This window comes from Accipiter gentilis, chromosome Z, assembly GCF_929443795.1.
Source record: "Accipiter gentilis chromosome Z, bAccGen1.1, whole genome shotgun sequence".
Classification (NCBI taxonomy): Eukaryota; Metazoa; Chordata; class Aves; order Accipitriformes; family Accipitridae; genus Astur; species Astur gentilis.
This window is the reverse complement of record NC_064919.1, coordinates 79,153,786-79,167,246: the sequence shown is the minus strand read 5'-3', so window position 1 is coordinate 79,167,246 and position 13,461 is coordinate 79,153,786. Positions and strand designations below refer to the sequence as shown.

At 42.6% G+C, this 13,461-nt stretch overlaps 1 protein-coding gene across 1 annotated transcript in view; it reads left to right on the top strand.

The window, feature by feature from the left end:
* Positions 1–13,461, top strand: part of DNAI1 (dynein axonemal intermediate chain 1) — a 149,130-nt gene that overhangs the window by 34,946 nt on the left and 100,723 nt on the right. The window contains exon 12 of the mRNA XM_049795142.1: positions 1,952–1,995. Coding sequence (XP_049651099.1) covers positions 1,952–1,995 — 44 coding nt within the window. The remainder of the gene's footprint in view (positions 1–1,951; positions 1,996–13,461) is intronic.

The window sequence follows — 13,461 nt, the reverse complement described above, 5'->3', positions numbered from 1 at the left end:
GCGCCTAAATATGCCTGATGCTTCTGATTGCAAAGCACCTTGTGTAAGGCTGAATGTGCCAGGCTTGTGCCATTCGGCAAAAGGTGAAGACACAGCAGGTTCTGTGCAGCCCTAGGGCAAAGGGAGTGCAGTTAGCAGAGCAAAGAAGAGTCTCTTCTTGGGAAAGCTGGGATAGACGTGTCATATCTTTGGACAATATGTTGTAGGAATCAATCCTGAGAAGCCCAGGGAAGGAGAAGGGATAACAACTATATTTTTTACAAGTATCAACACAGAAGAATTAAAGCAGCAGAAAGGAAAATGCAAAAATTACATATGCTAGACAGGCAGCATCATAAACTGTAAGATGCTGAGGCACTGATACCAGACAAGACCTTTATGCACGGTACATATTCAATTGCTGCCCGGACAACAGTGGTATTTGTGTACTGGGATCTTGCACAGTTCAGTTTAGTGGGCATTTGCCCCGCAGTCCACTTTTGCACGTTTATTCCTGGTCAGTCCAAAAATGATCACTGATACTTTCAAATCAACTCTCTTTTTCTGAGATGTTATTGCCACGGTTATTACCATGAAAAAACACTCATCACCAACCTGAATGAGTCCTTTTACCTTTTAATGTGCTTGACCCTCCCCAGAACTGGCTTTGTTCATGCACTGAGCATGAGACATATATAGTCAGCTCCTGCCTTGTGCTCCCCTGCAGCTAGGCCTCCTCTCACTTGTTTGTGGGGTAGTGTAAACACATCTGTGTCTTGCCAAAGAGGATCTTTGGAGAGACAGAGCAGGATTGCAGTCTTCTGTCCTTTCAAGCCACTGCAGTAATTATACTTTAACAGAATATCAAGGATGCAGTTGTGTGACAATTACAAGATAACAGTAAAATGAGGTGTAAAATTGGGAGAAAAGGCATCTTTTATCAGTAGTTTGTGCTGCTATTATTCTTGTCTCCAGGAAATGATAACAGAAAGATGGCCCTGAAATTGGAAGAATGACTCCAAATTGCCTTATGTAATAAGCTTTTCTAATTTAATTTTTATTCTCGCCTTCTTAGCAGTGATGGTGCATTTAGTGGATAGAGCAAGAGCATTAGGATGCCCAGGTATCAGCCCAAGTGAAAAAGAAGAGGTTTTATTTTATAAATTAAAGATAGCAAGTCAGAGAAAACACTCATTAGGTAATTTTCACGTACATTCATTTCACAGAATTGTTAACCACTGGTTGTGCTGTGTGAGCTGAGGAACAGCAACAGTACTGACCTTTGTCCCATGTAAACCCTGCAGTAATTGTCCACACACAGCAGAAGTTGTAAAGAAAGTAGATATTTTTCAAATAAAGGGACTTTAGAAGATGTAGTAGATGGCTAATTGCTCATAGTCAGTATGCCTCAGCAAATACACTGCTCACCAACTGTATCAGAAGGGCATTTCCCTTCCTGGTATCTGGGAGTGATCATGAATTAATGAACTGATAGCTGTCTCTTGAAGCATCCCTCATTATTTAATAAAAGGTAGGGAAAGTAAGTTTATTGGGTATTATTCTGTTGTGGTTTAGAAACTCCTTTATTCTTGCCCCTGAAAGATGGAAACCAACACATTCCTGCCTTTTCCCCTTTCCTCAAAGACCTCATTTTAAAAAGTAAATTTTATGTGATTATGAAATGGATAAGACAAGAAGTGCTGGAGAATGACATCATGTCTGTCTGTGCCCGTTTTATGCTTTTCATGTACTGCTGTGGTCTTCTGATGTTCTATTTTTTTATGCATTTTGAGTCTGGAAGAATTACTCATACACAAACTTTACTAGTGCATATGTTCAAAGGGTCAAGCCCTCAGACTGTATGCCGTCCTGTGAGAATGGGCTCTGATAATAATGTGTGAAAGGCTGTGCATTTCTCTGGAACTATATGGTTAATAATAAATGCATTCTTACATATATTTTCTCATTATAGGAATCCAAAGTACAAGGACCTGTTTGCAGTGGGGTACGGCTCTTGTAAGTAACAAATGCAAAAGAATCATTGAGAGAGATAAAATATTTAATAGGTGCACTGAGATCAAATCATATAAAGCTCTGGGGCATGGATTGCATCTCATAGCAAGGACTCATCTAACTTCAAAGCAGTAAATTGAGATTTAACTCAAAGTAGGGATTAGGCCTTTACATTCCATGACATAAACATTCAGAAATACATAGGCATAGGCAGTGTTAGCCAGGGCTTTTGGCTTATGACAGTGCTGACTCTCCCTTCGGTCAAGGACTTGCCTCTAGAAGCACCACTTAATCATTTTTATATTACTTGATGGGCTTTGATTTCTCTGTTCCTGCCCTTCTAATTGCTGAAAGACCAGATATGTTATGTTCTGCGAGAAGCTAATCATGAGAGACTTCTCTAAGTGTAAACTCATTGCTTTCTTGTTAGGAGACAACTTCCGTGGGTGTCTGAGAGGATAAGCTCTCCATTAGGGCACACCAGGCCTAGATATCGTGAAAAGGCACTTTCCCTGCTGTAGAGTCTGGGATTGGACATGGGATAATTTTGAGTAGCAATGAACATAAGGTTCAGGGGTTGCTGTGTTACTACTCCATCTTAATCTCTGTGCAGTATTACTGCTCTCATGTTGATGAAATGGAAAAGAATTCTAACAAGTTGATGTTTTCTCACCTTTTTCTTTGTTGTTTTGCTGTATGCATTACAACTACCTACCTGCTCAGTTTATATATACTTTTTTTTTTTTTTTAACAGCATGGGAATCTATATCAACAAACTTGCGTTTCCTTCTGCTCAGTATCTCTTGTTGCTTGCAGACACACTGACTGCTGTATTCTGAATTCTTGTCTTCATGCTCCCCCTTTACTCCTGTGTAGATGGGATAGTAATGTCACTGTGAATAAACATTCTCACTTCCATTCTCTCACTGTCTTCTACTTTCTAGCTCTACCTGAATTGCTGATTGTCATGAATAGCTTTTTAGGCAGGGGACAGCATTCTGGTAGCTCCCCCAACGACCACTGCATCCCAGAGAAGTTCCCAAAGGGAGGAGACCATTTGTGAGGCAAGTTTTCCTGGGGTCTTTCTTGCCCATGTAGTGTTGTCTCCTCAATGTTATCTTCTCAGCAGACTACTCAATAAATTGTTCAAATCCCCTGAAAGTGCTTCTGGGACTCGCCAGGACTCTACTTTTCTCCACTGTTAGTAGCTGCTGTAGAGTCACGTTGCTGACATTCTCATGTAGTGACCCCTGAACTTAAAGTCTCAGCTTTACATCAGATGGGTGTTTCTAATTAACAGGGGAATACAGACAAATGACTGAAATCCCAAACTATTTTAAGTCTCCATTGGCTTTTAGTCAGAGCTTGTGAAGATCACAGCATTACCTCACCTGCACATCTCCAGGACATCTGCTCCTTGCGAAGATGTCCCCCCAAGTCTTACCATTAACTCTGACACAAAACGGAAAGGGGCTGAGAAAAGAACAGTATTACAAAGGCAGCAGAGCCTTCTCCTTGCTGCAAGAAGAGGACAGACTACAGAACAGTCAGACTACAGTCATTAGATTTCACAGAAGGACTAGGTGTTTTGACCCAGTAAGCCTTCCCACTGTCTCTAGCCAGAGACTTGTCCTTTTTCTCTGAGTGTTAGTATTTTATTTATTTAAGTAAAACCTGACTCTTCTGTAGGGCACTAATAATTCTCCATCTAGTTTGAAATAAAGATCAGTCATGGTGCTACAGGTGACTAGTGGTTGAGAATTGCAGGTAGCATGATTAGGCACTAAAATTTTTACCCTAAATACCACAACCATAGGCATTCTTTGTGGAGGACAGAGAATGGGGGAGCCAAAGGGAGGACCTTACCAGTAGCTACATCTTTGCCCGCCAGCCATTTCAGTTATCTATATGTGCTTGCACATTACAGGTGGACACTTTTGCTAATGTTCTTTGTGCTGAAAAAGTTAGAATCTCTTGTGAGCATTCTGAATTACCAAGGCAAGTCATCTGGTATTTATTTTAAGGGAACACCTTTTTTTTGAATGAACACTGAAGGCTCTCAGCTGTGATAAAATGACTAATGAAATTCACTGGTGAGAAATATAGTGCATGTGGTATAAAAAGCCTAGCACTGGGCTCCAAGGAGATTGCTGTTATTCAGGAAAGTGATCTTGAAGTCATTCAAGTATGTGTTTCTTTTAAAACACTTGGTAGTGCTCAGCAATAGTCAAAAAGGCAAAACAAAAAATGATGGGAGTTACTGTGAAAGAAAAAGAAAACAAAAATTCTGGATACAGTGGAAACAAAATAGAAAACTACATATAATGCAGCAGTAGGAACAACAATAGAAAACTAAAAAGAGAACAAAACAAGGTTTGAGGTAAACTAACATCTTGATTACTGTGTGCAGTTCTGGCTGTGAACTCCGAAGAATGTGTTAGACTGTGGAAGGATTCAAAAAGGCCCAGAAAAGGGCAGCAAGGATGAACAGAAATATATTTAATGACTTTTGATCAGAGAGCATAAACAGACTATGACTCTTATAACAGGCAAGGTAGAGGGACTTGGTACGGGTCTGTAGAATCCTGAGTGGCATGGGCAAAGTGAAAAGGGCACAAATGTTCATTATTGCCCATAACACAAGGATGAGGGAGACCTTATAAAATCATTGAGTAGCAGGACTAAAACAAATTTAAAACAGAATAATATGATACATAACGAAATTGTGGAACTTTTCTTCCTTCCATTGTGATCTGGAGGACAGAAATACACATGGTTTCAAAACAGGTTAGATAAATTCATGGAGGGCCAGTTTGATGTTGGAAGGACAAACCATCTGATTCAGTAAGTTCATGACTCCAGGTTGCTGTAAGCTCTGAGTACATACAAGGGGATAGACCTATATTTGCTGAGGTTGTCACAGTATTTAAGTAGTTGCTACTCAGTACTCTTGGAGATAAGATACTTTGCTACAGCGACCTTTGTTGTGGTCCCATATTCGTAAGTATTTCTCTGTGCTCTGGCAATGAAATCAGACGGGTTGACTTCATTTATACTAGAAAGGATTGTGTTCTGCTTGCAATACTGCAACATTTTATTTTCCTCTTAAAATGACATTTTTCTCTTGAAGTTCACTTCATCTGAGCCCTGGAAATGTTCCTGTTAGTTTGCCAAGAAGCCTAAATTGGCCTGACAATCTCTTTCATTCAGCAGGCAGCAGCTATTCTAAAAGGCAAGTTAGGATCAGCCTTTGCAAAAGAAAGCATGGTGAGAAGTGCTCAGAATATTCCTTGCTTTGTATAACACAGCAAAATCTTAATAAGCTCACAGCCCCTGTGCTCAAAAATTGTAGGAATTGGGCAGTGCCTTCCCACTGCCCTGCCACACAGGCACAGGAGGAGAGATGCAAGCTCAAGGATGGTAACCTCCCCATTTAGCCTGTTCAGACAGTTCTAACTTGTTACACTAAGCAAGACCCTGATGTGTGCTTTCTGGGTTGTGCAGAAGTATTTGTTGCTTGTGTTAATTCTGCCGGGGTCCATTGTGCCAAGGGCACAATGCAGAGGAAGGCAGACCCTCAGTCAGTGACTTGCCATGTAAGTGAGCAAGAGATCCAGAAGACTTCTTATCCCATTTTTATAGCAGATACACAGGGCATAGTTCATGTCAGCCAGCTGTAGTGAGCTAACAGCTAGGAACTGAGTCTCTGCTCTAAGCTTCCACTTTAGTCAGCACTGAGAGATCAGCACATCCAGAGGCCATCCATCCTGCCATAAGCCTGGTATCCAAGAAAGGAGTGACGTAGCCCTCTGGAAGGGCTGGTCTCTCCTCATGGACTGTAGAGTGAGCCTAGGCAGAGTACCTAGTCTAGATGCCTGTCTCTTAGATGGCATCTAAGAGACAGTGAGGTGAGATGAGTCCTGGTTGGAGGAAACAATCCTGGAGTCACACAGAGTCTGGGGTAGAGCCAGGAGCAGGACCCAGAACTTTGGGTCTGCTGTGGCCATAGTTACATCCCCAGTCTTTTGTGCAGCATGCATTTGGGACCACTGCCAAGATACAAGTAATACATTTGTCCTACTGCCCAAAGTATACTTTTTGAAACAAAAGGTCCCTTGTTTACTGTGGGTCCATTTCACTCCAGCATGGAGAGTTCTTTACAAAGAGGGGCCTAGCCTCTCCCCTGCTTTTGTATCCTATTTCTGGAGTTTTCACCAGTGATTTATTTGGATGAGGTTTCTGATGCTAATGGTGTTTCTTTGGCATGAGACAGTCTCTTCTGAACAAGGAAATATTGTCATTGTAATTTGCAATTCAGGATCTATGCTGCTTGGCTGGAATTAATTTTTATTCCCATCAGGAGGAGCTGTCTTTCTGGTTTTGTTTTTGCATAAATGAGATCGCTGGGTTTCTGGCTAGACTGACAGCTTGCAGTGCTGGGTTCAAAGAGGCTGTAATGGGTGTTGGGCTTCTATTCTGCCTTGCTGATGGAGGCACTACGAATACAAGCTCAGGTCTTAGCAATCACCTCAGTTCATGTTCCAGAAGCAAGTGTGCCTCTGACAGCCTTCGGAGATGGCTCTTTATGTGCAGCTCCATCTGACAGCACATAAATTGAGTAGGGAAAAACAGTACCTGTATGGGCAATGCATTTTATCCCACTGTTTCTCTGCACTTAGTGAACGTAACTTGCCAGTCACAAGGATGTGTGTGGAGTACAGACTCACACCCAAAGCCCTGGCAATCTGAGGTATCTGGCAAAGGTATCTATGCAGTTCTTCACAGTGCTCGGTCTGAAATGGGCCCTCATGTAGACAGAAGTAGACCACATAAAGATGCCTACACTGCTTTAGCTTTCTTGTGTAAAATCAGCATGAGCAATGCTATTACAGGGTCCTTATACTGGTGGACTGCATCCAAAGTAAGAGTTGTTATGACTCTGTGACTGAACTAAATAGGTATAAAATCTGGGCCAGGGCTTTCACAGAGATGAGCTGGTACTTAATAGATGTCCTGAGCTCCCTGGTGCTAAGGAGTCATGGCTAAACACTGAGATCACAGGACAGCTCGTGTTGCACTCTCGTACGACATAATGACAGGTTAACACAGGGAGATGGGGTGTACTTACTGGACAGTCTTATATTTTCCCATTTCTAAAGTGCACTGCCCAATGAACACAGGCAGTCTCTTATTTACCACCCTCCACTGCTTGAGGCTAATGGATTGTCATTGCAATAAGGACATTCCCAAAAAGGATGTGCTCAGGGTGCTTCAGAGGGAACAGGGAGAGGAGAAAATGAGCCAAGTGGCTTTAGCAGCAAGGTACTGCAGCTAGCTTCCTGCTCACCTCTGTGCTTTGTAGATGTCGCTCTGCTGCAGGTCTCATCCTTCAGCAGTTCTGCCACTCTTCAAGTCACTTGAATCTATTAATCCTCAGTGCTCCATGAGCACTTAGCACTTGAAGGGTGAAGTACAGCTCCTCAAGGAGCTAGCTCCTCAGTAACACTGCAAAATGTTCTCTCCAGAAAGGGTGGTGAAGAAACATAACAAGATGAATGTCAAATAAGATTGGCATGGTCAAGCAATGTGCTTCTCTTACCTTACAAACAGCTTCTCAGCCAGGATCTGATCCTGTACAGAAAGCTGAAAGGAGGATTCATTGCTACACACCATAATTGGTGATGAGTATTCACAGAATCATAGAATCATAGAATGGTTTGGGTTGGAAGGGACCTTAAAGGTCATCTAGTTCCAATCCCCCTGCCATGAGCAGGGACACCTTCCACTAGACGAGATTGCTCAAAGCCTCATCCAGCCTGGCCTTGAACACTTCCAGGGAGGGGACATCCACAGCTTCTCTGGGCAACCTGTTCCAGTGCCTCACCACCCTCACAGTGAGGAATTTCTTGCTCATATCTAATCTAAATCTACCCTCTTTCAGTTTAAAACTGTTACCCCTCATCCTATCACTACATTCCCTGACAAGGAGTCCCTCCTCATCTTTCCTGTCGGCCCCCTTTAAGTACTGGAAGGCTGCTGGAAGGTCTCCGTGGAGCCTTCTGTCCTCCAGGCTAAACAACCCCATATCTCTGAACCTGTCTTCCTGTTGGAGGTGCTTTATCCCCCTGATCATCTTTGTGGCCCTCCTCTGGACCTGCTTGAGCAGGTCCATGTCTTTCTGATGCTGGGGGCCCCAGAGCTGAATGCAGTACTCCAGGTGGGGTCTCATGAGAGCAGAGTAGAGGGGGAGAATCACTTCCCTCGACCTGCTGGCCACACTTCTTTTGATGCAGCCCAGGATATGGTTGGCTTTCTGGGCTGCAAGCACACATTGCTGGGTCCTGTTGAGCTTCTCATCAACCAACACCCCCAACGTCCTTCTCCTCAGGGCTGCTCTCAATCCACTCGTTGCCCAGCCTGTGTTTGTGCTTGAGATTGGTCCAACCCATTTGAAGGACCTTGAGCTTGGCCCTGTTGAACTTCATGAAGTTTGCATGAGCCCACCTCTTAAGCCTATCGAGGTCCCTCTGGATGGCATCCCTTCCCTTTAGAGTATCAATCACACCACTCAGCTTGGTGTCATCCAGAAACTTGCTGAGGGTGCACTCAATCCCAGTGTTCACGTCCCCAGCAAAGGTGTGAAATAGTACTGGTCCCAATACAGAAACTGAAGGACACCACTTGTCACTGTTCTCCACTGGGTATCAAGTAGTTGACCACAACATGGAGTGTGACCGCCCAGCCAATTCCTTATCCACTGAGTGGTCTACCTGTCAAATCCATGTCTCTCAATTTTAAAGACAAGGATGTTGTGCAGGACAGTATCAAATGCTTTGCACAAGTCCAGGTAGATGACGTCAGTTGCTCTTCCCTTATGCACCAATGCTGTAACCCTGTCGTAGAAGGCCACCAAGTTTATCAGGCCTGATTTGCCCTTAGTGAAGCCGTGTTGGCTGTCACCAATCACCTCTCTGTTTTCCATGTGCTTTCATGTAGTTTCTAGGAAGATCTGCTCCATAATCTTGCTGGGCACAAAGGTGAGACTGACTGGCCTGTAGTTCCCTGGATCTTCCTTCTTTCCCTCTTCTGAAATGGGCATTTTCTTTCTCCTTTTCCAGTCACTGGGTACTCACCAGTCTGCCACGACTTTTCAAATATGATGGATAGTGGCTTAGCAACTTCATCTACCAGTTCCCTCAGGACCCTCAGATGTATCTCATCAGGTCCCATGGACTTGTGCATGTTCAGGTTTCTTAGATGGTCTCAAGCCTGATCTATGGTGGGCAGTACTTCATTCTCCCAGTCTGTGCCTTTGGTTTCTGTGAATTGGACAGCATGGCTCATGCACTTGCTGGTGAAGACTGAGGGAAAAAAATTGTTGAGTACCTCAGCCTTCTTCATGTTGGTTGTAGCCAGGTCTTCCATTTCGCTCATCAAGGGGGGTACAGTTTCTTTCATCTTTCTTTGTTGTCTTTTGTACCTGAAGAGACACTTGTTATTTGTTACGTCCCTAGCCAAGTTCAGCTCCAGGTGTGCCTTGGCTTTCCTGATCCCCTCCCTGCAATCTCAGGCCATATCCTGATGATCTCCCCAGGATGTATATCCCTGTCTCCACTGCCTATGTATTTTAGGTTTGTGTTTTGGTTTGGCTAAGAGGTCTTGACTTAGCTAAGCTGTCCTCCTGCCTCCCCTGCCCAGCTTCTTGCACATCAGCATTTAGAGGTCTTGTGCCCTAAGAAAAATGTCTTTAAGTATCTCCCAGCGCTCATTTGCTCCTTTTTCTCTGAGGGTATTCTCCCAAGGTATCACAGGCACTAGCACCCTAAACAGCAAAAAATTTGCCTTTCTGAGGTTTAGGGTCCTGACTCTACTTTTTACCCATCCTGTACCCTTCAAGATTGAAAATTCTACCAGGCAATGATCGCTGCAGCCCAGGCTACCTCCAGTCTTGACCTCTTCAGTAAGTTCTTCCACACTAGTGAACAACAGGTTCAGCAGTGCCTCTCTTCTGGTTGGGGGTCTCCATCATCTCCTGTACAAGGATGTTTCCTCAACACACTTCAGTAGTTTCCTGGGCTGCTTGCAGTTCACTGTGCTATTTTTCCAGCAGAGGTCCAGCTAGTTGAAGTCCCCTATCAGGATCAGAGCCTGGAAGCCCTCTCCTGATAGGAGAGGCCAAGGTACCCCATATCCAGGTTCTTCCAAGGGAAGGAAATTTATTAAGCACCCTGTACCCTGGTGGTTTCCGAGGGTGGTTCTTACCTCAGGATGCTGTAGAGAGACATTGAAACATTAAAGTCTTGGCAATCTGAGTTAGGGCAGATACTCTCTGACATGAGATCCTTAGCATGTAAGCAAGACACTTGTGCCAGGCATCAGAAGGGACTTACAGTATCGCTGCAGAATTGTGCCGTGCCCAGTACCTTCTCTTCATCTATGGACAGTCTGTTGACTTCTGCAAAACTGGGAGCTGGATTATGTATCAGGAAAACATTCCTTCCTGATCTGAACAGAAGAGCAATCAAAGCATTGAAGCATAAGCTGTGATCATAACTCTCCTAAGGCAAGCCTATAGGTGTTCTGAACGTGGGGAGGATGATCTTCTTGGAGTCAAAAAAAGAAAGTAATGGACAACAGGACAGGATCCCATCCTACCTTCATTTGCTGGCTGGAGGATTTTTCTTAAAAGCTGGGTCAAAGCATATGTTTTAGAATGATGCTCATTTTTCTTGCCAAAACACCATCTGATGGTGAGTCCTTCACCTCCCCTGCTATACTCTTCCAACTTTGAATTGGTAATGTTATCATAATTTCAAGGTTGAATTTGTCTAACAAATTTTCAGCCATTGAGACCCATTATTCTCTTGGCAGCAAGCTTAAAAAGCCTTTCCAGTAAGTCCCTTCTCCATAACTGGTCTAAGTGCCCATATGCACTGATGAAGACATCTCTCATTTTTCTCTTCTTTAGACTGAAGTCACCAAGCCATACTCAAGATTTGTTTTCCATCTGCTGTGTTATTTCAGTGGACTTTCTCTAACCTTTCTCCAACATACCCACATTCTTCTTGAGTGTAAATGCCATAACCAGGCATACTCACCTAGTTTCTCTCTTACGCATGCCACCCACTGTGTCATCTTCAGGTGCTCTCAGCAAAAATATTATGTCATTATGTAGATCAAACTAAAAATATTAACCAGTGCTGGACTAAGAACTGATGCCTGTGAATCTGCCTTAGAAACCATCTCTGTTCATTTCTCTTTCTGTTTACAGCTCTACTTTAGGCTCTGGCAGTGAACAAGTTTTTAATCCAGCTACTATGTGCTCTACTAATTCCATGTCAAATAAGTTTTTAAATGAAATATTATGATGTACTTAACTGAATGCCAAATGAACACACAGATATATTCTTGTTAGCACAGTTATTTAATCAGTCATCCTGACAAGAGGGGTGGAAGCTTTGACAAGATATTTATGCTCTCCATAGGTCTGGGCATCTAAGTAACAGGGGAGGTAATTCAGCAGGACTGGAGTCCCCACACTGAAAGAATCTCACTTCATACAAATAAGGTCTGTGATCATTAATTCATGTTAACTACTTGTTAGAAGCTATAATACTTCATCTGATCTTGAAATGTAGATAAATCCCTCAAGTTTTCTACAAGATTTCAGTCAAATTATGGAAATAATGACTTATGGAGCTTATGGAGTATCTCTGAAACTCACAGATACATTAGAAACTCATAAAAAATAGAACTGGAAAGGATTCCAAAAACTTACTAGTCCATCTCCATGCAAGATAATACTTTATTTAAAACATGAATTTGAGGACTAAACGTAGTCCACTTAACAAAGATTGTGTGCACTGTAATTCCTGGCACAGTTGAGAGCAAAGCCCTATAGATGATAGGCAATCATTGTGACAAGGACAGGAGTGTATATTTGAGAAGGAGAACCCTAAAAGTCTGAAACCTCTAATTTAACAGTATAGGCTGTGGGCTTAAGGAGAGTCAGTGTTAGAAATTGTACCAGGTGTTTGTTTGTGGGTAATTTTCTTCTCTGCAGTGTTAGATTTAAAGGTTGTAATACAGCATATGGAAGACAGTCTAGACTGGATTTATATAACAAGCTGCTGTTAAATTTGGTGTTTTCTGATGAATGACCAAAGAGCTTTAAGTAAAAGCACTAAGTGGATTGAATACTGCCTAATAAATTCAGGTGTCTCAACCAGCTCACAGAAAGTCTCTTCCAGGTGGCTTTGGAGATATTTATATACTTAAATTATGTTCCCAGAACAGGCAGAGAAGACTTCTGGGAGCAGAGATCCCTGCTAATCTTTCTCTAAGCTACAAGAGTTTATTTTAATATTGGGAATAGAGATTGAAGACCTTGTCAGAGAGAGAAAAAGCATTTTAGATTGCTTAGATGAAATTCCTTGTCTTGTATAAGGCTGTGTGCACATGTGATTCCTGTGAGGTGATTGCGCTGGAGAGGGGGGTGCTAGCAGCTTCCCAGTCACATAATGGCCTGTGTGCTGAACCAGGCCCAGCAGTTAGCTTCAGCCCTTTGGGACCCCACAGTAAAGCTTACTGAAGTTTTCTGAGTGCAATACTACAAAAGGCTGATAGAGATTCATGTGTCCCACACACCTCAAAGAGAAGTTCATATTGCAGTCTGGATTCAGTTTGCTATTTGGCCTACATTTGTGTAAAGCACTAAAATGCTGTAACAGATCCCAGCTTTTGGAAAATGTCTCCATGTCCATTCAGAGGCACATGCCCAGCACTGATCTGAAGTTGATAAGACTGAATACGTCTTCAATGATAAAAGACCCAGGAGGTTCACTCTGACTTCTTGATAACAGGTCTGAGAACTGTGTTCTGCCAACATGGTGGCTCAGTGTTTCCTTTTAGCTGTGACTGTATTGCTTATTGACATTTTGGATATTTGTACTGTAAGTTGAAAGACTGTCACCTTTTGTGAATGCTGGTGATGCCAATTATTAATGGTAGTTGATAAAATTGTGGTATCTAACTATGAATAGTGAATTTATGTTGAGAAAAAAAAAGACACAATCACAGAATTAGAACATAATGGTTGCTTAGTTGCTGGTGATTTTAAATTATTGTATTTGTTATATCAGGCAGGCTGAAGCCCCACTGAGTAATATGTGGAGTTGCTACTATAAGGGAATATTACAATACAGAAAACAAGTATCAACAAAATAAGTACAGAGGAAAAATTAAAAGGGAATATGTAAGTCTTATTTGTGAATTGTTGAAGAATGTATGTATGGACACCGCATATTCCCACAATCAAAAGGAAGGCGCTGGAGGACATGGGCCTGCTCTGTATTAATTTATGACTGCTGTTTGTGCTATGTGACTTTTTAATAGCTGTAAGGAGTTTTCCATGACTACATTGTATTAATTAAAAGAGGCTGCTGGGGGAAAAAAAAGGCAGGAAAACAA